At 37.7% G+C, this 26,540-nt stretch overlaps 1 protein-coding gene across 1 annotated transcript; it reads right to left on the minus strand.

Moving 5' to 3' along the window:
* Nucleotides 1–19,956: 19,956 nt before the first annotated feature.
* Nucleotides 19,957–20,454, minus strand: LOC127260336 (uncharacterized). The gene has a single exon (XM_051288051.1). The coding sequence runs from the start codon at nt 20,452–20,454 to the stop codon at nt 19,957–19,959; it is 498 nt and encodes a 165-aa protein (XP_051144008.1).
* Between the last annotated feature and the right edge of the window lie 6,086 nt (nt 20,455–26,540).

Below are 26,540 nucleotides of genomic sequence, written 5' to 3' on the forward strand. Positions count from 1 at the left end.
ACATTTGTTTAATTAAGTAGCGTTGTTATGCTTTTAAGTTTAGATTTCAGGGACGGAATCTTTTTAAGGGGGAGTGAATCGTAATGCCCTGATTTCGGAGTATATAAATTAATATTATTATAGCAAATAAATACTTTTATAATATTTTAGGATCAAGAAATTAATATTTTGGAATAAATTTTATTCCTATTTTGTATATTGGTTATAATTATAGAGATTGTTAAGCGGATAAATATCGATAAGGATAAAAATAAAATATAATATATATATATAATAATAATAGAATAATAATATTAGTGGTGATGATGATGAAGATATAATAATAATAATAATAATGTTAATAATAATAATAATATAATATATAATAATAATAATAATATAATCTTATATATATAATAAACAAACGAAACAAATCAATTTTCTTTCCTAGGAAGGCAGCAGAACGCCAAGCAAGAGAGAAAGAACAAGGAAGAAAAGATAAAGATTTAGTTGTTGGATTTCAATTTCGACTTCGGTATTGTATAACACGGTATTGGATTCCTTGTTATACATAGAGTTTAATTATGGATTTTAATATGAATTTAGATCTGGCTATTTGGCTATGTAATCGACTAATTTCTTTAGCTAATAGCATATTCGTAGTCCTAGCGTTATATTCTGAGAATTTCGTATCGATCCGAGTCGAATTGAAAATGACAGTATATTGCACCTACCTATTTATTCATATCTTTATGTATATTTATTTAATAATCAGGTGATATAAATATTATGAGGTATAAGAGTTTTATAGCTAGAATATCGTATTCTACTAAATATAAAAGTTTGAAGTCCGGTGAGCTAATTATAGAAATTAGCTTTTGAATAAGCAGGTAGCTCCTATGAATAAGAATAAAACTCACTAATTTGAGTAAATAATGGGACAGGAGTACATCGGATGAGATTTGGGAGAGATTGCAAAACTTAGGGAGTGTCGATAAGAGGTAAGCAGTAGGGAATTAAATCTAATTATAAGAAATTAGGTATGCATGTTGCATGCGATTCTGATTAATATGCTAATGTCATATTATGTGAATCATTTTGTCACTGCATGTATATCTATATATGTGTGTGTATGCATGTGTGAGACTTCGCATTTTATGATGTTTGATATACGTATTTGATCGTGTTTGTGAATTTATGAAAATGAGGAGAGGTGAGTTGTCTCACCAGCCCTTTTCGGTAAATTCGCTTATTTGACATATTGTGCACATATTGCACGGTTTATCAGATATGTTTTATGGATCTATCATTTAGTCGCCATGTACTGTAGTGCTAGGCGAGGGCATCGTCTGGGGTTAGGATATTCGACCCCGATGTACCGTAACACTTTGGCGATAGTGGACGATAGTAGTCGGACAACTGGGTGACTTAGTCGCACGGTCATTCAGGAATTAGACCCATTGTAGTTAAGATGTATTTGGTCTAATCATTTGTGTTAGGTGTTGTTCCACTCATTGGGCTGGCCACTGGTGAGGTCTACCGGTAGTTTAGGATTATATGCCAAACTCCAAACGTGATCCATTTCAGGTGTGCGAGGAGTAGAGTTTCCGGATTTTTCTTGCGTGATTCCAGGTTGCACGGATTCTACTATATTGTATGGGATAGGGCTAGTCAGTGGGGGTCCTATCTTCGCTATCACAGACTATGGGGCGTCTTGTGGTTAGTAGCGACAATGTTCGGCTATCCATGTATCGACTGTGGGAGTCGTATGGTGGGTATATGAAAGGGACCGGATGACCGTTATATTATTATGGGTTTATCAGATCCTTCCTTGAGCCGAGGATTTTCTAGCTATTTATTGATGATGATCTAGTGAGTTGGTTATTATGAAGCAGAGGTTATTCTGGCGGCTCACTTATAGATAGATGCAGTGAGCCTATTATTATAGAGCCAAGGTTATTCTGTCTGCTCACTTTGACGGATGTTTATATATATATGTACATGTGCATTGTTGTCAAGTTTGATATCCTTGTTGCATCATTTCACTATTGGCATGTCACGGCACGTATTTTATGAATGACGAAGATTAGACTTTATTTTAAAAGGTATGACATGACATATTTCACGTTAGTTCTTAAAATGGATTTAATTCTAGACTGCTTTTAAGAAAAATATTTAGTTTAGGTATGTATGGCACCTCCAGGCTAGGGGATGTCTCGGGATATAGGAAGACAGACTGAGTGAATGAACTTACATCTATTGTATTATATGTAAATTTCTAACCGGAAAAAGCTCTTGTTTAGGAGTGTGCTTTGTAAATATTCATAAATTAGATTTTGTTATATAATAATGTGTTTTTATGGTTTATTCTTGCCTTAACATTGTATTGTGGGGCCCGAAGTAGGAGGTGACGACCTCATGATGTAGTGTGGCGGTAGCATTTCCAGAATCGGCCAACTAGGGGTGTTACATGAGTGCTAGAGCCAATAGGCTGGGGAGGGCTTGAACCCCTTGGTCGTTGAAGTTTTGGAGAGCAGTGCTGAGCGTACACGAGGGGCAGACAAATTTCCAGCATTTGGCATGATCCCGCCAGGGCAATTCAGCGGACAACCTATGTGGAATACGCCAACACCGACATGGGGATGTCATGGTCCGTACATGGCTAATCTCCAATGGAAGAGGACCTTTGAAACACAGAGGCAAGGAGGGCAGGCCATAGAGATTCAGTTACCAACTTTCCATCAACAGGCAACCGTAGTGCAGCTGCTGAAACCAAATCAACAGGAGGCCAAGCCTCTGATGGGTGTTGATGTAATCACAAATTGCATATGGAGAACATTTTCAAAAAAAAAGTTTGAAAAGAAGCCTAGTGCTACTTTGAGCGCAAAAAATTCATCTCCATACGAAAAAGAAGCTGCAAAGGCAGAGACTCCAGAGGCTGTGGAGGCTCCAGTCGAAAAGAAGTCTTCGGAGGCAGAGGCTCCAGAAGCCATGGAAGCTCCAGAGTTTGCGGAGGCAGAGACTCCAAAGACCATGGGGGCTCCAAACGAAAAGAAGGCTGCAAGAGCAGAGGCTCTATATGAAAAGGAGTCTGCAGAGACACAGGCTCCAGAGACCATGAAAGCTCCATATGAGAAGGAGGTTGTAGGGGCAGAGACTCCAGAGGTTGTGGAGGCTCCATACAAGAAGAAGCCTACAGGGATAGAAACCCTAACAACTTTAGACAAAAAGGACTTCGCAGAGGCATAACATTTAGTCACAAAATCAGAACATGGAAAGACTTATTTGTGTCCGGAATTGAAGCTAACCAAAGGGTTTATTTCTTTTGCTAATACCATGTCGGCCAAAGGGCCTATGAAAAACGGGATTAGTACCCAACTGTCAAGACTGTCTATGACCGAAGGCACCCGCTAAAAAAACCGTCTTCACAAGAACGACATTTGATAAAGTCTTAAGTTCGAACATGGAGAAGGTAAGAGAAAAGACGGTCAAGAGGGAGCTTAATGTCGGTGTCACCATCCCAAGTCCAAAAGCAGAACTGAAGGTTGCAAATGGGAAACGGGTTTGGACTATTACCTAGGCCAACTAGATCACCATCATTCATAAGGCGAAGAGAGAGAAAAAATGGATTATAAATAAGCCGAACCCTTCCACCAGGGGTGCAATAATAGGACTCAATAGGACTCACAAGAGGCAACCTCAAAGAAGAAAGTTGTAGGCTCGTATGGAGGAGGGAAGGTCACATGAGCCATTTCCGAAAGAAAAGCAGATAGATAAGTTGCCTCCAAAAAAGAAGCAGGCTATAGAGCCGCTTCAAAAATGAAAACAGGTTGTGGAGCCATTTTCAGGGAGAAAGTAGGCTGTAGAGCCACTTCAAGAAAGAAATAAGGTTTTGGAACTGCTAAGGAAGCAAGTTTTGGAGTCTCTTTCATAAAGGAAACAATAGTCGATTTCAGAAAGAAAGCATGATGTGGAGCCAATTTCAGAAAGAAAGCAGACTATGGAGCCACTAAGAAACAGGTTGTGGAGCTTCTTTAAGAAAGAAAGTAGGATGTAGAGCCGCTTCCAAAAACTAAACAGATTGTGAAGCCCCTAAGGAAGTAGGCTGTGGAGTCGCTTCCAAAAAGAGACAGATGGGAGAGCTTTCTCTAACAAAAAAATAGACGGATAAACCCCTTCAAAGAGGAAAGCAGATGGAGCAGTCTTTTTTAAAAAAGAAACAAGTGAATGAGCCTTCGGAAGAATTCAAAGCTCATGAAGAATTTCAAGAGTCATAGGAAGTTGTCATTGATGAAGAGCCTATCTTCGAATGGAATGATGTGGCAACCATGATAGAATTTAAGAGGCTCGGGTTTGGCCAAAACCAACGTGTCAAGCCTTTGAGCATTCGGGCCTCGAGAAATGGTCATCCGCTTGACCAAGTTCTGGTGGACAGTGGAGCTTCTGTGAATGTGTTTCAAATTGAGACATTATGGAAGTTTGGAAAGACTAGTGACGATTTGATTTCTACATTTGTACGGCTTACCGATTTTATGAAAAATTCTTACAAACCGGCAGGTATGATCACTTTGCATGTCAAGGGACAAAGGAAATATCATCAACTTTCATGGTGATCGATAGCAGGCTTCTATTCGGCTCTCTTAGGATGAAATTGGATTCATGCATGCAAGTGTGTGCCTTCAACACTCCATCAAAAGTTGATGTTTTGGGATGGAAATGAATTCCAAGAAGTGAAGGCCGAGAAGGATCCCTTGTCGACGGAAGTTGTCACAGTTGATGCAAGCGAACGGCTCGGAGCAAAAGGACATGGGATCAATGGAAGCAATCACCCAACCCTTTTGAGGAGGGCATTGTTGGACATGGGTCCAAAAGCACCTGACTATGAAGAAGGCTCGAAGATAAAAGTGGAGCCGGAGCTCTCAGGCCACGGAGCTGTCCAACAACAATGGAGCTTCATGCTATGGAGCCAAAGACTGCTGCCTCCACAGAGCCGAAAGCAACAACCTCCATTGGATTGTGATGCCTCCACAAAGCAAATGATTGCTTCCTCCACAAGGCCGCAAACAGCAACCTCCACGGACCCTGGGGCAGCAACCTCCATTATCCTTGGGGCTGCAACTCCTTGGACTATGGTGCCTCCATCCTGAAACAATGCTTCCTTAAGGTCAGAAATTGCTGCCTCCATTGGGTTGAAAGCAACTGCCTCCATTGGACTATGGTGCTTCCACAAAGCAGAGGAAGGTAGCTTCCACAAGACAGAAAGCAACAGCTTCCACAAATCATGGGATAACCGCCTCCATTGGCCCTGGATTAATAATTTTGTACTGAACATCAGTGGAAGGCCTATGTACTCCCATATTTTATTCAGAAAGCTCCATGGAACAAGCCAACAAAAGGAAACCCGAAGACTCAACGCGACTCAAGGCTGTTGGGAACAAAACCAAGTATTATGGCTAGAGATGTAATGGAAGCAATTCGAGGTAAGTTGCATATCAATTCAAGAGCAGTGGAGGTGGTTTAGAATGAGTGGGGAGCCGATTCAGATGTAATGGAGGCGGTTCAAAGCAAATCTAACAGTTGGAAGCAGATGGGGGGAGGTTACCAGACAGTATGAGGTAGTGGAAGGAATAACTGAAACTACCTTTTTAGTAGAAGAGGTAGTTATTTGATATTAGGATAAATATAGTGGAAAGAACATATACACACGAGAAGAACACACATATTCTCTACAAGTCTTTATCATTTCATTAGTTTATCCATAGGTTATGGTAGATTATCTTAATTTCTTGGTAATTTATGTTTACAGCATGTTTTTAGATGCTTTCCATTATATTTATCAGATTTTTAGTAGATTTTAGTTTAAATCCATCGAATTCAGTCGTTTAAGCTCAAAGCCTCATTTAAGCTCAAAGCTGCGCAGGCTCCACCGTCAGAGCCGCCCCCAAATCTGACGACAGACAGGCTCTTTGGGGTTCTTCCAGAACCCACACTAACATAATCGATGACCGGTCTTGGAGCCTCTGAATTTTAGGTTCCAACATTAGGAAACACACATTCTTGGCTTACCAACAGCTTCACAGGTTTACTTACGGTTTTTTAAAATTTATGCAAGCAAATTAATTAAAATATACAACATATGAGATGTTATATATATATATATACACATAAATTGTTACATCTTAACTAACAAAAAAAGTTTAAAATTAAAAAAAAGCTAATCTAAAAATAAAAAGGTAAATTGTTTTTTAGTCCTATATTTTATGCCATTTATTATTTTAGAACTTTAAGTGAACCTTGTCTAAAAATAGTCCCGTCAGTAAAAATATTTTCGCTAAAATGGTCCTCTAGTGCCGGACTCGCCACGCTGGAAGTTGTTGCTGACATGGCGCTAACGTGGCTAACATGTCATCGCCATATATATATACACATAAATTGTTACATTTTAACTAACAAAAAAAGTTTAAAATTAAAAAAAAGCTAATCTAAAAATAAAAAGGTAAATTGTTTTTTAGTCCTATATTTTATGCCATTTATTATTTTAGAACTTTAAGTGAACCTTGTCTAAAAATAGTCCCGTAAGTAAAAATATTTTCGCTAAAATGGTCCTCTAGTGCCGGACTTGCCACGCTGGAAGTTGTTGCTGACATGGCGCTAACGTGGCTAACATGTCATCGCCACGTAGATGCCACGTGGGAGGACCATTTTAGCGAAAATGTTTTACATGCAAGACTATGTTAAGACAAAGTCCATTTAAATGTCCTAAAAATAATAAATAAGGTCATATATGGGACTAAAAAAATAGTTTACCAAGACATTTTTTAAAATAAAAAAAAAATTCCACGTAACCCTGATGTGGGCATCTATGTGGCAATGACATGTCAGCCGCATCAGCACTACATCAACAACGGCAGGCCAACATGGTGAGTCCGGCACCGGAAGACCATTTTAGTGAAAAATTTTTACTTACGGGACTATTTTTAAACAGGGTCCACTTAAAGTCTTAAACTGATAAAGGGGATCAAATACGGAACTAAAAAAACAGTTTACCGATAATAAAAGGAAAATAAACAAAAAAATCATTCGATAATGATGTTTTGGAACTCTAGTAAGAATGTATTCAATGCAATAACTGATTCTAAATACATTTCTTAATTTAATTAAATCATAAAATAATTACCTCACTATTTGAATTAATTATTTATTCCATATAGACAATTTTCAGTTCATTTCTAAGAGATAATGACAACTTCTAACAAAAAAGTACCCTAATTAATTTTTCAACCACCTCTTTAAAACAATAATTAACAAATAGTAGGTGGACGTTAGTCTTCAATTGCCAACTACTTTTTAATATTTAAAATTAATTATGTTTCCTTTAAAACAAATAATCTTAATTACGTAGGTTGTAATAAAAATATGCAGTAACCTGCCAACAAGAACAATTAATGACTCCCCAGGATACCTTTCTATATAAATACAGGGGCTTCATCTTCCTCTAACACAATTAAAAACCTCGTTTGAAAAAACTCTCCCTACATGAATATGGATGCATAAATTCCGAGAAGATGTTCATGAACAAACAAACTTTGAAGGGCACCAAAATGTCCACAAGCTTGAAAGAGCTATGGAAAAAAGTATCCCGGACTTCTCGGATGAACAACCTTTGGGAGGGCACCAAAATATCCATGGGACTGAAAGGGCCTTGGAGAAAAGTATATGGGACTTCTCGGAAGCCCATTCTAGGTCCTTTTGGGGGGATAGGATGCAGTACGATGGGATGCATTCTCGGGTTTTACAATAGGCCTTTGCAGGCTCCACAAGTATATTGTAGTGTCCTATGATCCAGCTTGGCATTAATCCAAAATACAGTCACTGCTCTCGTTCTACCCAGGGTGGCGCTGGCTGAGCCACAACTCCCACGGCCGCTGCCATTAATCCCACGGTAGTTGCCACAATTGCATAGGCACAATGGTATTGACTTGATTACTTAGATTCAATTATACTATGTGTATGATTCTCTGATGATGTTATTTCAAATTTAATTTAGGGAGCATTCCAATAAATTCTTGTATTGTTATTTATTTCTCTTTTACAATATTTTTTTTTATATATGATTAAATTTCATTATTTTCCACCATAAAAATCACATTTCAACTCCCATTTGCCATATAAACCAATTTAGCAACAACTCACATAAATGATTAGATTTACTCTCTTTGATATTTACTTATTTATATCTGTACATTGTAATATGACAAGTTGCCTTTATAAATATCACGTATAACACTTATTTTTCATACATATCATCACATCAAGTAACAATTTCACCTCATAAAAATTTAGGAGTATAAAATCAAAACACAAATACGAATGAAAAATAAATGAATGAATCAAACAACTAAAAACACACCATCTGAATTTAAATATACAAGCATTATAACAAATCATAATAATAAATCATACAAACATACAATACTTCAATATTGGAAAAATCAAGTGTAGAAATAAAATAAAATCTGACACCCTTCTATCTTAACGATAGTTGGATCACAAAATATAAGGAATTGTGATTAACCACATCAAATACAAGAAGCATAAATTTGATATCTATATAGTCATAAAAATACTTTTAAATATCTACAGAATAAATCACTATTTTACTTAGTCTTATTTTAAAAGATATGCAAAGAGTCTCGACTTTTGTATAAAAAATCTGGTCAAATATATAACATCATGTTTATTTTAATAAAAATACACAAAATATCCCTATATTATTTATTACGTAAAATCCCCTTGTTTTATATCAAAGTTTGCACTAAGCACCTCTGATATTTGAGTGTAAAAACAAATCTAATTAGGTATGTTATTTATTTATTTTATTCAGAAAAAATACTATTTAAGATCTTTTACCTCTTTTATTTATATAAAAACTTACATAATGTTGGAATGTGTGTCCACCATAAAAGAGGTCCAACACGTCTGAGTCTAATTCACAGCCAAACTATGAAACCTATCAACGTAAACACAACTTTAATACGTGGTTATCACATGGTTATAGCTTCGGTGTGTTAAATGATCACTAACCTATGGCTAGTTAAGTGCAATGACACAAACAAACAACACACATGATTTGTTGACCCAGTTCTATGTAAATACCTAAATCTGGGGATTCCAATACATAAGTGATTTCAGTAAACCTATCACCAGGTTTACACACTCAAGACACCAATCAACCTCTACAACCTAGCCTCTATACAAACTTCTCTTGTTTTACAAACACAGACGGACTGGTTGTTACATTGTCGTAACAACACCAGTAGACTCGCAATCTAGCTCAGCGTAAAGTACATTGCAGGTTGGCGTCTTCTTTGGATGGAACTCCTTCTCCTTAACAAGGTTGCTTCACAAGACCATGGAAGCACTCTCTTCTTCTTCTATTCAGAGAGAATCAGATGGTGTAGTGTTGAGAGAAAAACACAACTTGTTTCTCAAACTGATTTCGATCAAAACTATACAGCACTCACCCTCTTCTTCTCCTTTCTCCAAGACAGGTTTTTGTATCTCTTCTTGAGGTTGAAAAATCTAGGCAATAAATGCCTTCACATGAGCTAAAGCATCCAACTCACTGTACAAGTCTCAGGGAACATAAACTTCGAAAAAATTTCACCATAAAGAAATAAGTAAAAATAGATCAATTTAACTCAAAATAATAAAAGTTACATGACTCATACCTATATTAACTGACATGAATTTTAATAATAATTATTTAAAAATAATTATGAATAAGCTACGCCAAAATAATTTAGACTTATATCATTTATGCAAAAACAAATTGCAGGTTTTAGTATACACAAGTTACTAGAGCTATATATAAGTTTTGTAAGCTATACCTATACAATATATATTGTTGTATTTTTCAAACAGTTCTTAATAAACAAATGTCGGAACATATAAAAGCACGAACGACAATAAGGCGACCTGATTGTTTCCTAAAAATATTGTGAAGAAAAAAAGTTAAATCATTAAATATAAATAATATTATAAATAAAAATAAATCAAATTAAAATTAAAATTATTTATTATATATAAATTAATATATAAATCACTTCGGGAACAATAATACAAAAAAATCTATAAAATTTACAAAAAAAAATATATCAAATTATTTATACACATTACAAAATAAATTTTTTTATAAACTGCTAGATACGTTATTTTCATCTTTCTTTTAAAAAGTTTGAATTTATTCCTCCGACTTCAATCTTATCTCCACTAAATTATTTTTCATATTATTTTTTTTCCATGATATAAAGAAGACACAATTGAAATAAAAATATGAAATTTTATAGATAGAACAAATACATAAAACATAATTAAAAAACAAAATAATTGAAGATTTTTTAAAAAAAGAGAGATATATATCGATATGTATATATATATCAATGCAAGAGTTAAAAATATAAAATATATATAGTGATATATGATAAGTTAAGGTATATATAATATATATCGGGTCATTTTTATTAACTTTTTTTATAATTTTTTTAAAAATCTTTTCCAAAAATAAAATGCCAATTACAGTCATTTTCCATAAAAAAATCTATTGTTATTATTAATTTTCTAAGACAAAAAAATCTTAAATTAATAAGTTTCCATAAATTTTAAAATTCTAAAAATTATTTAAATTAATGTAATTTTCCATAAAAACTACACCTTCCGTCTCAGATATCATGTCCATGTTGCCGTTTTTGTCCGTCCCACATACCATGTCACTTTTTTTTTTTGAAAAATAATTACAAACTTTAATTTTATTTTAAATTTTTTAATTTTAATTAAACTAATTAGTTATCTTAATCTTAATTTATAATTATTTATATTATAGGATAATTATTTTTACTAATACATTCTTAATTATCTACTAATTACACCCCTCCTAAAATATCGTGTTTACAGTGCAGCAGACATAGTATCTGGGACGGAGGGAGAATAACTTACCAACAATATTTATAATTTTTTTAATTATAAAAATTCAAAATTTGTGGCGTTAAAAATGGAGAATGGTATTCTAATATATATATATGTATTAGATTGGATTATATTAGATTAGATGTCTTTGATTAGATATATTAATAAACTCTATTTATTAATTTGAAATTTAAGGCTAAATTAATATATCAAATTCCTTATTTATGAAAATATATTATTCTATATACTAATATACATATATAAAATAAGCTCTCTCTATATATATACATATAGTTATAAATAGAATTATACTTATGAACGATTCCCCAAATTCTTTTCACCGTTCCGTATGTATGTGGGTGAGTATGATAATATATAGATGGATAGATATGTATGTACGCAGTGTTAGGATAATTAATTAATTATTGTAAGAAATATGAGTAAGTCTTCTTTGTCGTCTTCTTCGAATTTTGGTCATAAGCAAAGGTGCGATTGAGCGGAGCTATTGACAAAGGAAAAAGGCAAGTCAAGTGGCAATGAGGACGACAACTTGCTACTATCGATGACGACAACCATAGCCACTGATGGAGTGGTCGACCAAAAGATTTTACAAATAGAAATAGAATTGTTCAAAATCAGAACACCACCACACTTTGAAGCTGAAATGATAACGATGTCAAAGCAATGAAAACAAGTTTTGTTACTAAAGTTCAAAGCAAACTAATTAATTAATTTTCCCTTTTCAAGTATTGGCATCTTTTATTTAGTTTGTTACTTATTCATTCTCAGTATGTATTTGGATATAATAATAATAATAAATATTGAGCACAAAAAAAACGATGGGATCTTAAAAAGAGAGTACGAAATGCTGTTAAGGAAAAAGATTCCTCGGGAGAAAGTAGAGATCGGGTATAATAAGGTCGGGTGCAGAGATCGGGCGTGATAAGGTCGGGCACAGAGATCAGACGTGATAAGGTCGGGCGTTAAGATTGGACATGACAAGGTCGGGCACGGAGATCGGACGTGATAAGGTCGGGCGTTAGATCGGATAGGACAAGGACAGGTACGGAGATCGGACGTGATAAGGTCGGGCGTTAAGATCGGACAGGACAAGATCGGGCACGGAGATTGGACGTGATAAGGTCGGGCAAAGCAGAAGTATCGGCAGACACGGAGGTCTGTCAAGACGAAGGTCGGGCAAAGCAGAAGTATCGGCAAACGCGGAGGTCTGTCAAGACGAAGGTCGGGCAAAGAAAAAGTATCGGCAGACGCGGAGGTCTGTCAAGACGAAGGTCGGGCAAAGACGAAGTATCGGCAGAAGCCGAGGTCTGTTGGCAAACGCCGAGGTCGGACAAGAGACCAGATGGTGGTCGCTTGGTGGGGCGGCCAAGGAGTCGGTTGGCTTGCAGTCCGTCTAAGGAGTTAGGGGTTATTTTGGGCGGCTGAGTAGCCAGTCGGACCATCTTCGGTAGGTTCAGTCGGTTGGTCTACGGTCCGTCTAAGAAGCTAGAGGTTATTGCTCGGCGGTTGAGTAGTCGGTCGGGACCAGCCGCCCATTTAAGGCAGTGAGGTTTTCAGAGGCGGTCGCCCGAGCCATTTGAGTGTTGTAACTGGCGCGAGCAGTTGATGAATCGGTTAACACACGTGTCAACAGAGGAGGACCTGGTGGGCAGTTGACAGCGGTTTCTGTAACCCGACCAGACGGCGGTTCAAACCGTTTCTTTAAAGGATTATTTAAGGATTCGGGTATGTTCTGACAAATCATTTTCAATCGACATCAAATTCAAAACAATTGCCTTTGGAGATCACCACTTTATTTTTCCAGTCTGTAGTTTTATTTTTCCTATTTTATTTATGTATCCTACAGTGTTTAGAGATTCTTAATCTCAGGCACTAATTATATCAAATTCGAAGATAATTTTCTATTTTCGGATTTTACTTTTTATTGTTGAAAATTTGCATCAACAATTTGGCGACCACGGTGGGAGAAAGACAAGATTGTTGATCCTACGTCAATAGAGAATTTTATACGATTGAGGTCTGGCCGAATCATCAGAAGGATCCATATGGCAGGTTCACAACCTCAAACGTCTTCAACACCGGTGGGAGAAACAATTTCACCACTTGCTATGCCGAATGCAGGGGAAGCACCACAAGTACCTACCGATTGGGTGTCTTATGTTCAACAATTGAACAATCAGCATAATCTGGCTATGCAAAACATGTTGCGTGAACAACAAATGCTGCGTGAGCAACAAAACCTTATGCAAAATATGCTTTATCAGGCGTTATCAAGGGTTACTTTGCAACCCACCCAGACACCGTCAGAATTATCACCATCCAGATTTCAAGCAAATTTGGCGGGGCCTTCATATGTAGACAGCACATTTCCAAGTGCCACTACTAGGGTTGATAGGGGAAAAACTCCTCTAACTTCCCCAGATAATGTTCCTTTGGGACCAAGAGTTGATAATACTCAGCCGAATATCGTAAGGGAAGAGAGATTGGGGGGACAAGGGGGACAAGCTCATAATCCCATCCTAGCCGAGGCAACCGTCCCCAGAGAAGAGAGGTTGGGGGGACAGGCTCATAATCCCATTCCTGTATTCGACCCTGTTCCACCCAGAGTAGATCCGGAAGACATCGCTCAAGTTCTGCGGGTGCATTTCGGAATGAATCCGAAAATGGTGAATAGGCCGGCATATCAAAGACCTTTTCCAAAAAGGATCATTAACGATTTTCCTCTCCCAAGGAATTATCGACCGCCAGACTTCTATGCTTTCTCGGGAGAAGAGGGATCCTCCACCATAGAGCATGTGGGTCGGTTCACAACACAGTTAGGAGAAGTTGGTAATAACCCTTTTTATAAACTGCAACTATTTGGTTTGTCTCTTACCAGGACAGCTTTTTCATGGTTTGTAAATCTGTCACTTGGGCAAATACAAACCTGGGAAGGTTTAGAGATGGAGTTCCATGCTAGATTCTTCAACCCTTTACCAGCCGTCTCTCTTTCCGATCTGTTCGAAATGAAACAATATCCAGAAGAGACAACCTCATAGTTCATCGAAAGGACACGTCTAATGAAGGGGCGTTGCCCGACAGTCATTGAGGAGAGCGAAATGACCAACCTGGTGGTGAGGAATATGCATACACGATTGCGGGAGGCTTTAACGGCCCACAACGTTCAAGATCTGGCCAGTTTAGCATCCAAGGCGGGGAGGTTAGAATCCATTTTTAGAGAGATGCATACACCAGACGAAGAACAAGGGGGAGGTGCTGAAGAAATGGTGGCTGAAATTATAATGCGATATCGACCACTGCGCAGGCCACCACCAGTACGCGATAGATGGACGTCGGATCAGAGGCTGACGTGACCTCGGATGATGCAGGTCAGATCTGAGGCTGACGTGGCCTCGGATGCTGGTCTGCAAACTCCTAAACGTCCCAAAAAGTGACGCTTAGGAGTCGGGTGGGAGGAGGCAAATTGTTGAACACAAAAAAATGATGGGATCTTAAAAAGAGAGTACAAAACGCTGTTAAGGAAAAGGCTTCCTTGGGAGAAAGCAGAGATCGGGTGTAATAAGGTCGGGTGCAGAGATCGGGCATGATAAGGTCGGGCACAGAGATCAGACGTGATAAGATCGGGCGTTAAGATCGGACAGGACAAGGTCGGGCACGGAGATCGGAGGTGATAAGGTCGGGCATTAAGATTGGACAGGACAAGGACAGGCACGGAGATCGGACGTGATAAGGTCGGGCGTTAAGATCGGACAGAACAAGGTCGGGCATGGAGATCGGACGTGATAAGGTCGGGCGTTAAGATCGGACAGGACAAGGTCGGGCATGGAGATCGGACGTGATAAGGTCGGGCAAAGCAGAAGTATCGGTAGACGCAGAGGTCTGTCAAGAAGAAGGTCGGGCAAAGCAGAAGTATCGGCAGACGCGGAGGTCTGTCAAGACGAAGGTCGGGCAAAGAAGAAGTATCGGCAGACGCGGAGGTCTGTCAAGACGAAGGTCGGGCAAAGAAGAAGTATCGGCAGACGCGGAGGTCTGTCAAGACGAAGGTCGAACAAAGAAAAAGTATCGGCAGACGCGGAGGTCTATCAAGAGGATATTGTTTTTCATTTGTTGACTCACTATGAGTATGTATGTTTATTATCGCTTTATTCAAACTTTTGCTATGATACTATATATATATATATACATGCGTGTAAATTCCATTTACTAAGGCTATTTACAATACTTTTTTTAATTAATCTTAAATGAAATTGTAATGAATTTTAAATTTTTCATAGATTTTTTAATTAAGGCTATCAAATGCTTTAAATTCGTTTATTTACTACTAACATTCAATATTATATATTCACATTACCTAAAAAAATATGCTCTAGTCACGGACGGTCATTACAAGAAAAAATTATTTTTGTAACAAAAACTTTTTTGTCTGTAAATTTATTTTTTCCGTTACTAATGACATTAGAGACATAATTAGTAATGGAATTACGTTAGCTACGTGAATTTTAGGGACGAAATTCCGTTACAAATATATTATTTTTTGTAGTGGGTGCAATTAAGTAAAAAAAAAATATATATAATTTTACTATTGTTTAATAATTTTTACTACTTTCTTACTACTATGCAATTTCACATTTTAAAGAAAAGAAAGAAATATTATTCTTTTTTTACAAAATTTTATTATACCAAAAACACAAAAAGTAAAACAATGACACAAATATGAACTAAGTGCATTCTGTTATAATATTATTATAGGATTAATCAATAGAAATATTAATTATTTCTACCGCTAGCCACTATTTTATATATTATATATAATATATATTATAAAGTAAATATATATATATGTAACGTGTGGATGTATGTATAATAGGAATGTATGTATATATGTATTAAAGAGAGATGCACACAACTGAGAGAGAGAGAGCGCGAAATTTGATGTTGAATATTATTATCTTTCTTGATCATTCCACAAATGTAAGTAGAAAGGGGAATATATATAGTACATAAAGTATCATGCATTCAAAGAATTGTGCCACATGTATGGCTCTAATTGCATCCACAATATATGAATGTAGACACCTACGTGTTGTCTATATGTTTATTTATTGTATAACACCCCCCTTGAATCCATAAAGAATGTGTCTCGTTAAAACCTTATTAGGAAAAAATCCTATGGGATAAAAATCCTAGTTAAGAAAAAAGAGTACAACTTTTTTGTATCAATTCGTTCCCCCTTATCTGAGCATTATTTGAGATCCCTTAACCGACGCATCCCAATTTTCTTTAGCAACTTTTCAAATATTGCATTCGGTAACGCCTTGGTTAATATATCCGCCAAATTATTATTTGATCGAATTTGTTGCACATTGATTTCACCATTTTCTTGCAGATCATGAGTAAAAAAGAATTTTGGTGAAATTGTTTCGCTCTATCTCCTTTAATGTAACCCCATTTCAATTGGGTTATACAAGCCGCATTATCTTCATACAATATAGTCGGGAGAATTTTATCGTCGGGTATTAACCCACAATTTTTCAGAATATGTTGAGTCATTGACCTCAACCAAACACATTCTCGACTGGCTTCATGTATTGCCAATATTTCAGCATGATTTGAAGAAGTGGCAGTTAAAGTTTGTTTCATCGATCTCCAGGAGATCACAGTTTCGCCACAAGTAAATATGTAACCAGTTTGTGACTTGGCTTTATGAGGATCAGATAAATATCCTGCATCGGCAAAACCAATCAATTCATGTTGAGAATCTTTTGAGTAAAATAACCCGAGATCAATTGTTCCTTGGAGATAGCTAAAAATGTGCTTAATCCCGTTCCAATGTCGTCGAGTAGGCGATGAACTAAATCTTGCCAATAAATTTACAGTAAATGATATGTCAGGTCGGGTGCTGTTAGCAAGATACATCAATGTGCCTATAGCACTCATATATGGCACTCCTGGGCCAAGTGTTTCTTCATTTTCCTCTTTTGGTCTAAATGGATCCTTTATTGGATCGAGTGCTCTGACGATCATTGGGGTACTTAACGGATGTGACTTATCCATCAGAAATTGTTTTAGTACCCTTTTAGTATAATTTGATTGGTGGATAAAGGTTCCACTCTCCAAATGCTGAATTTGCAAACCAAGGCAAAAGTTAGTTTTTCCAAAATCGTTGATCTCAAACTCCTTTTTCAGATATTCAACAATTTTCTGGATTTCATCAGGAGTTCCGATTAAATTGAGATCATCGACATATACAACGATGATTACAAATTCAGACTCATTTTTCTTTATAAAAACACATGGACAGATAGGGTCATTTATGTAACCTTCTTTGGTTAAGCTTTCCCTGAGACGATTGTACCACATTCGGCCCAATTGCTTGAGCCCATACAAAGATTTTTGCAATTTGATAGAATATGATTCTTTTGGATTTGATTTGAATTATTCAGGTATGTTGATCCCTTCTGGGATTTTCATGTAGACGTCATTGTCTAAAGAGCCGTAAAGATAGGCAGTAACCACATCCATTAATCGCATATCAAGATTATTGTGTACTGCCAGGCTCACCAGATACCTGAATGTTATTCCATCCATGACCGGTGAATATGTTTCTTCAAAATCAATACCCGGTCTCTGGAAAAACCCTGGGCTACAAGTCTTGCTTTATATCTTGTGATATCATTATTTTTATTTTTTTTTCTCACAAACACCCATCTGTAACCAACAGGTTTCACATTTTCAGGTGTCTGGACTATAGAGCCGAATACTTGCCATTTTTTCAATGAGTCCAATTCAGATTTAATTGCGTCTTTCCATTTTTCCCAATCATCTATTTGCCGACATTCATCAACTGATTTTGGTTCATAATCCTCGTCATCTTTCATTATATCGAGTGCTAAAAAATATGCAAATGCATTATCAATATTTGTTTTCTTTCTGTTCCAATATTTTCCATTGGTGTTATAGTTAACAGAAGTTTCTATAACTTCATCCTCACTTTCATCAGAATTTTTAGTATCAACCTCTACAGGGGTTGTAATGACCTTTTCAGGTATCTGATCATTGTTGTTCTCTTCACCAGTATTTACAATTTTCTTCTTTCGTGGATTCTTATCATTGGAACCCAACGGTCTGCCACGTTTTACGCGGGCAGTATGCTCATTAGCACTCGGCACCTTCCCTTATGGGATATTTATTTTAGCTGGTGCATTTGCTGCTGCAATATATGATTTCGTAACTCTGGTAGCATCAATAAAAGCATCAGACAATAGATTTGCAATTTTCTGCAAATGCACAATTCTTTGAACTTCAAGTTCACTATGTTTCGTACGAGGATCAAATTCAAGTGATATTTTCCATGAAATTTCTTTTTTCTGTTGATTACTGTCTCCCTCTAATGTCAAAAAATATGATTCATCAAAATTACAGTCTGCAAACCTCGCAATAAAAAGATCACCTGTTGTTGGGTCAAGATATTTTGCATTCGAGGGTGATTCATACCCGACATATATACCCAACCTTCTTTGAGGTCGCATTTTTGTGCACTGAGGTGGCGCAATTTGAACATAAACAACACACCCAAATATTTGCAGGTGAGATATATTTGGTATTTTTCCAGAGACCAATTGAGTAGGAGAATAACAGTGATAACTTGTCGCGCTTATTTTCACGAGGGTTACTACATGCAATATAGCATGTCCCCAACATGATACGGGAAGTTTAAACCTCATTAACAATGGTTTAGCAATTAATTGCAATCTTTTGATAAGGGATTCAGCAACGCCATTTTGCGTATGTACATGGGGAACATGATGTTCCACAGTAATCCCAATTGACATGCAGTAATCATCAAATGTATGTGATGAATACTCTCCAGCATTATCTAAACGTATTTTCTTTATCCGGTGATCTGGAAAATGTGCTCGCAATTTAATTATTAGTGCAAGTAGTCTAGTGAAAGCTAGATTGCGAGTAGATAACAGACACACGTGTGAACATCGCGTTGACGCATCGATTAGCACCATAAAGTACTTGAAGGGTCCACACAGAGGATCTATTGGTCCACAAATATCACCCTGAATTCTTTCCAGAAAAGCTGGGGATTCAAATCCAGCCTATGTTGGAGATGGCCTGATTATTAACTTCCCTTGGGAACAGGCAGCACAAGCAAATTCATTCGGACTCAAAATATTTTTCTTTTTCAATGAGTGGCCATTTGAGTTTTCAAAAATTCACCTCAGCATTACATTGCCAGGATGCCCAAGTCAATCGTGCCAAGTTTTGAATTCGCTAGTAGCCATTTGGTCTGCTAGGTGATATGTTTCAGTGGCACTGATTTTTGAGTAATATAAGCCAGAAGAAAATGATGGCAATTTTTCTTTCACAATTCTCTTGCCATTCACAATCTGAGTAATCAAAAGATACTCATTTTCTGCCTCATTTAATGTTTCAATGTGATACCCATTTTTCCAAATATCACTGAAGCTCAGCAAGTTCCTTCGAGCTTTGCTCGAGAATATAGCATTTTCAATTGCCATTTTTGTCCCTTTTGGGAGAAATACAGTAACTTTTACTGAGCCTTCAATTATTTTTGATGCACCACTGATAGTAACAATAGTGGTCTTTCTCATATTCAGGTGGGAGAAATAACATTTGTTTTTCAGAATGTTGTGAGTCGTAGCACTTGTCGATAAGGCAGATGTTGTCATCGGCTCCAAAATATTCGGCATCCATATTTTTGCAAGAAGGTAAAAATAATAAAAGACATGTATTAGTAGCATAATCAAAATAGACTTATATTATAGAGGGTAATACAAAAAAGGGCGGCAGAAAACATCAAAATAACAAAAGAGATACAACAATATTTTATCATTTAACATCATCAGCTATGTCCAGCAGATCATCGGCATCCAGGTGCGTGATATTTTCATTCATCACATCGTCAAATGTGTCATCGTGGGCAGCGTGATTTGTTTCGGGGGTAATTCTTTGCTATCTTTATTTTGAGGACCGATACAGTTCAGCCAAGTGACTGGTTGTGCGACAAACATGGGCCCAGTGGCCTTTGATTCCACACCGGGTGCATTCCTCGTCATTATTTCTGTTTCTACCGATGTTGATCCTCTGTTGAGGTCTGTATGGCCTTCTGCCATTATAACGCCGATTTTGCACACATCGGGGCCTGTTTTGATAATTATTGTGACTATATACGTTTGCCCGAACCCGTCGGCGATTCTGATTTCGATCGCGATCAATTCGCGGATTTCCTACTTGCCCACGACCACGCACCAGATTTTTCAGCTGTATTGCATTTGCCTCTGGAAATGGATTTGCACCTGTCGGCCGAGATTCGTGATTTTTCAACAGCAATTCATTATTTTGTTCGGCCAGCAAAAGACAGGTGATCAGCTCAGAATATTTCTGGAAGCCTCTTTCGCGATACTGTTGCTGCAAAACCATGTTAGAGGCATGGAAAGTGGAGAAAGTTTTCTCCATCGTATCAGATTCAGATATATTTTCGCCACTGTGGCGCAGCTGTGATGTTATTTTAAATATTGAAGAATTATATTCTTGGACTATTTTAAAGTCCTGAAGCCGTAGGCTTTGCCATTCGCTTCGTGCCCTTGGCAACAATGTCAGCCTCAAATGATCATATTGTTTCTTTCAATCTCTCCCACAATTCAAGTGGGGATTCCAGCGTTACATACTGCATTTTCAGTGTCTTATCGATGTGATGGCACAAAAATATTATGGGCTTTGCACGATCTTTGCTCGGGGAGTTTTTATCCCGGGCAATGATATTTTCCAAGCCCATTGATGCTATATGCATTTTAACATCGCGAGCTCATGCCATATAATTTTGGCCAGAAACGAGGAGAGGGAGAAATTCCTGTTTTGCAAAGTTAGACATAATAAACAAATCAAATATAAAATATTACCTTGCGGAAATTAAAATACACAATCGTGCTGATAACGTGTTGTAATATTATTATAGGATTAGCCAATAGAAATATTAATTATTTATACTGCTAACCACTATTTTATATATTGTATATAATATATATTATAAAGTAAATATATATATATATGTAACATGTGGATGTATGTATATATGTATTAGAGAGAGATGCGCACAACCGAGAGAGAGAGAGAGAGAGAGCGAGAAATTTGATGTTGAATATTATTTTCTTGATCATTCCACAATGTAAGTACAAAGGGGTATATATATAGTACATAAAGTATCATGCATTCAAATAATTGTGCCATGTGTATGGCTCTATTGCATCCACAATATATGAATGTAGATACCTACGTGTTGTTACATGTTTTATTGTATAACACATTCTTAGTAATAATGGTCTTTTTTATGAAAAATTACTGTAATCGATATTTTATTTTTGAAAAAGATTTCACAATTTTTTATAGAAAAATATTACTTAATATATATAATCTATATTTTATTTTTGAAAAAGATTTCACAATTTTTTATAGAAAAATATTACCTAATATATATAATATTTTATAACACGTGTTATGCACGGGTATTTTAATATTAAATAATATAGTATTTAATTAAATTTGTATTAGCTTCATTTACTTTTTAAAAAAATTATAAAAACTAATTAACAAAAAAAATCATATATTAATTAATAAATGATGTGTTTATGTGTTCAGTTAAAAGAAAATAAAAGAAGATCATAAATTTTTCAATTTAAAATAACATGTACGTAAAAAAATAATATTAAATACAATGCATGTAAATTAAAACTAAAAAAAAATTATAATAACAATAAATAAACTTAACAATATATTTTAACAATGTGGGACAAAATATAACTTTATGAGAAATTATAAGTATGACTCACTTTCATAAAAATCATTAAATATATATAATTATATAATTTACTTTTATCAAAATAATAAATTTAATATTATTTGTATCGTTAACCTAGTATCAATATTTAAATTTATATTATTTATTATCATCGTCTAGCTAGAGGTCCAAATAAAATTACTTAATATTGATTATTGTCATCTTTATAATAATAATTATGATTTTTGTTGAAAATAATAGAACAATATAAATTTTATAAATAATTAGTCATCCGTTCCACATAAAGTATCTAATTTTTCTATTTTCGTCCGTTTCATATAATTTGTCATTTTCTTTTTTGGAAAGTTATACACATTAATTATTGTTGTCGTAAAAAAATTGCCACTGACGGCTTAATCGGAAAAGTCTGTCGAAATTGATTAGTCTGAAGGGTTCTCCGGCCTCCTCAAGAAAGGATCTGGGCTATCTCGCGATGATAAAACACTAACATAAAAATAAAGCTGATAAACAAGAAAGAAGACTAGAAATCAAACTGGAATTAATGAAAAAAAAACTGTAGAAAAGTGGAAAAAATTACATTAATGAAAAATGCAGAGAAGAAATTTTTAAGAAGAAGATGAATTGTGGAATCTGCGTGTGTTTTTTTCTTTTCACATCCCCTAATCTTGTTCATTTTTTTGAATTTATTTGAATAAGATTCTATCCCTAATTATTCTCCAACTAATTCGATCCTCCTTGACTACTCTCACTTCCTCCATGACCAGGCTTCCACTGCCTGCTGTGACACCTTCCAACCAAATTGGGCCCGGTTTGGGCCAGCCGAAAGCTGGGCTGAAACATCCTTCTTGGGCTGCATTATTGGGCTAGTCATATTCTTTGGGTGTGTACAAATGTCCCCACAAAATTTGTCTGAATACAATTAATTCGTAGTCTAGATAATTTTGTAAATTTCCTTCATCTATTCAAGATTGATTGCGTCCTCATCATATCACTGGTAAAACTCCTGTGTCAGTTCCTTCACGTCTCTCAGCGCGCTTCCAATCACCTCTTCCCTTATTCTCTCAAAACCCTAGGCTTTCGGACTCCGTTGCCTCTTATTCTTTCTTCCACTCTCACGACGAATCACATTGCTCCAAAATTCCGATGACGGCGGTCTCGGCGTTTGTTTCTCAGTAGCGGTTTGGTGATTTAGCGGTCCTAAGCATCCGTAGCCCGGCGTCATTTTTGGCAATTCTCGAGGTGCGGCGAAGGATCTTCTGGTGTTTGAGCCACGGGAGGAGCTCCGATGTCGAGGCATAAGGTGGGCCTCCAGGTTAGCCGTGATCTGACGGAAAAAGGGGCGAGCCAATCCCTGGTCGATGGTCGGCGCGTGCTTCTGCCTTTTCGTGAGGACAATGATGGTGCATTGTCTGAGGGTTTTGACAATGTTCTCGGGAATGGTAAGCTTCTACTTGCTCAACGTTAGTTTAAGTTTGATAGCCTTCATTCTTTCGTTTACCTAGTGATATTTGTTATGGATCTCGATAGATTAGGCCCTGTTTTTGGTGAATGGTGGCACAATTGGGGGATTCAGGATATGTTATCTTTGTGTGCTAACCCTCTTCCCCGAGACAATCTCATGTTGAAAGCCTTATTGTACTTTTGAAATTCGAACATTAATGCCTTTATTCTTCCATCTGGCATTTTAGCCCCCACTGTACTAGACGTAGGGATCTTAGGTTTACCCACGAAATGAGTGGAATCTCCTTTATCTCTGGCCCATAAGCCGGATCATCTGCCCATCCTGGTGCTTATGCTAGCAACACTACCGTAAATCAATTCTTTGCTTCTAACTGATGATGAGGCGATGTAGATCCTCCTGAGAATAATGCCTTCTTATTATACTGGTTTTGCAAATACTTCACTTGCTGCGCCTCAAAAAGGGTAGTTCGGGAAGCCGAACCGGTAGTGAATGCCATCATATCCGGGGCGGAATTGGATTTGGCTTCATATTTCCGTGGGTTGTAGCATCACAAAATTAACAATTTTCTGCATAAGTTGTCGAGCTCGTCCTTTTGCGACCCTGTGGGGGTTGATCCTCTATGGTTCCTTGAATTATAGGTGTTGCAATATTTCCCTAGTTTGATCAGCCCGCGCCGCGAATTCCCATCTAGCCAAGTCTCTACTTTAGGTCCTCATTTGGTGTCATGTTCTCCGTTTGGGGGAAATCTCCATTCTCTTACGTACTCCCTTCTCCATGAAACCGAATGTTTTGTCGGGTATAACACTAACCTAGACTGGTTAGGGGCTTTACATGGCGGCAGTCAGTCCGGCGCCAACGCCATTCGATAGGTTTTTTAGAACAAGTGCCTGGTCACCAGAGTTCTACTCGGCGGTCTTGCCGTTGGCTCTCGTTATAACCCATAGGTAGCAGAGGTGTACCAACCTCAATACTGTGCCCAGAAAATCGGGCTGATTTAGGGAGTTCCTACTTTGGGCTTCCTCATATCACCCCCACTTGATCCGGGCCACAGTTTCGAGGTGGCCGTTTTCGATGCTTGGTACACTTATATCCATCATGTGGGAGATCTCCCTTGTCCCCCATCCAGCTTTGAGCCTGGTGCCTTAGCGTCCTTTGGGAATTGGTGGTCTCATTTTTGGGCACAACCAGATTTGACGGCTTTGAGGTTAGCATTGGTCAAGCTAGTAGATGAACGCTCCAGTGAGGAGGGTGTGTCTGACTCAGGTTCGGACAAAGTGGAAAAAGCTGCCGTCTCTCTGTCGCCAGGTAAAATTTCCTCATTTTTATTAGCGCTCTAGACTTTTATGTAAACTGGTATTTTTTGTAATTTTGCAGATGTTGTTTTACCCATGGGTGTCCGAAAAATGTTGGCCTCTACCTTGGCAATCCGGCGCTCTCAAAGACTAACTTCAAGGGTGGCCGTCCCCAAATTGCGGCCTAAACAACCGGTGAAAAGGCCGGCTCCTTCGCCACCTTCACCACATGTAGCATTTGAAGTGAATCTCACTTATGAGGTAGCCTCTTATTCCCTTTCTGATTATGCAGGTTCATCCGAAGAAGACAAAACTGGTATCCGTCAAGGCGTAGTCGATGGACAATAGGTGAAGGTGGAGCCATCTCCTCCTATGTCTTCCAGTCCGATAGGACAACCAGTTCCTGCATCACTTTCTCCTCAGGTAACCTCTGAATTCATTCTCTATTTAGTGACATTCTCTAACTAGTACACTTTTTAGGTTTCCCAAGTGTCAACCATTCAAGAGCCTGTTGGGAACATGGTGCATTCTAATCCCCCAACTTCTGCCACATCTGCTAGCATAGTGGTGCAAGTGCCCGACACTACTCTGCCGACTTTGGCGGCTATCCCTGCCAAGATAGAGGTGTACTTTGAGCGGGAACTTCCTATTCTGCCAATCTCCGGTGCCTTGGATCGAGATCCTTTGGTGCTTACTCGTCATTGATGCCAGAAAGCCCTGGCATCTTGGACTCGATGCAGGTATGGGTACTTGGCATGGCTGCGTCGTTGCCTTCAAATTCCGTTAATTGGGTAAAACTGGAGGTGCTTGCGGATGGGCTAGGTGAGGTTTCAGGGCATCTGAAGATGCTACAAAGCCTCCGAAGTATTAACGATGGTAAGCTGAAAGAACTAGCTGATTTGGAGAAGGAAAGATCGATTTATGTTCGGACTTTTTTGTACGAGAAACACCATTTTGAAGAGGAGACGGCCTATATGGAGGGCCTACGTGTGGATGAGGTTGCTTTACTGGCAAAGCTGTAGCGGATTCAGGAATGTTTGAAGGAGACCCCCCCTCCCCCCCCCCGAGCTGGATAAGGCAGCGGACAGTTTAGCCACCAAGACTTCCCGGAAGGTGCAACTCTATGACAGCGCCCGGGTGCTATATCGTCCTCTGTCTGAATTGTGCAAGAAAAAGATGGTGTTCGAGACAAACTTTTGGCAGGCTGAACGGGGTTTGGAGTGAAATGATCGCCAAGTGGTCCTCTTTGCGGCCGAAACGCTTTACCGATCCACCCTTACTAGAGTCCACCTCCAATATTGATGAGCCTTTAGCTACTGCAGCCGTGCCCGAGTCCTCCAGGGCTGCTATTATGCTGCTGATGAAGTGCTCGTAGATGTTGATGTCTTCTGTGATTTTGTTGTTGATAATTTGCCGTATGCCTAGCGATTTTTACTCACACTGTTCCTTGCAACTTGTTTGGGTATTTTGTTGTTTTTTACTGTTGGCTTGCATTGCCTGACTGCGTATGGGTATCCGAACTAGCATCATGTATGTTTTGCCTATGGTGGTGATTAACTTGTTGCGTACCTCCCTCTTTTGTTTGACTGCTTCTTACGCTTTGATCATCCTCTGATATATTTATGGCTCCCAAATTCTTAGCTAAACAGACCCTTCACCTTCTAGTTCCCACAGAGAGGGATAAAATCTTTTCAAGTGTTTCCCATTAACAAATCCTCTTGATTATTCCCCCTCAGGCTCCACCAATCTATACGCACCATTAGAAGACTTAGCTGATATGATATACGGTCCTCCCACGTGGGGGACCACTTTCCAAGCGTTGCATCTTTCGGGCCTTCCGGGAGGATAGCCTTCCAGACCAAGTCGCCTTCCCGGAAGTCTGGGGCCTTAAACATTTCTGGAAAGCTGATTTAGCCTTGTTCTTTTGATGCCCAATGCGTTCGAGCGTCTGTAATTTCTCCTCGGGTAAAGCATCAAGCTCTTGGAGCAAGGT

The sequence above is a fragment of the Andrographis paniculata genome, unplaced genomic scaffold, assembly GCF_009805555.1.
Source record: "Andrographis paniculata isolate CXL003 unplaced genomic scaffold, ASM980555v1 Contig61END, whole genome shotgun sequence".
NCBI classification, from domain to species: Eukaryota; Viridiplantae; Streptophyta; class Magnoliopsida; order Lamiales; family Acanthaceae; genus Andrographis; species Andrographis paniculata.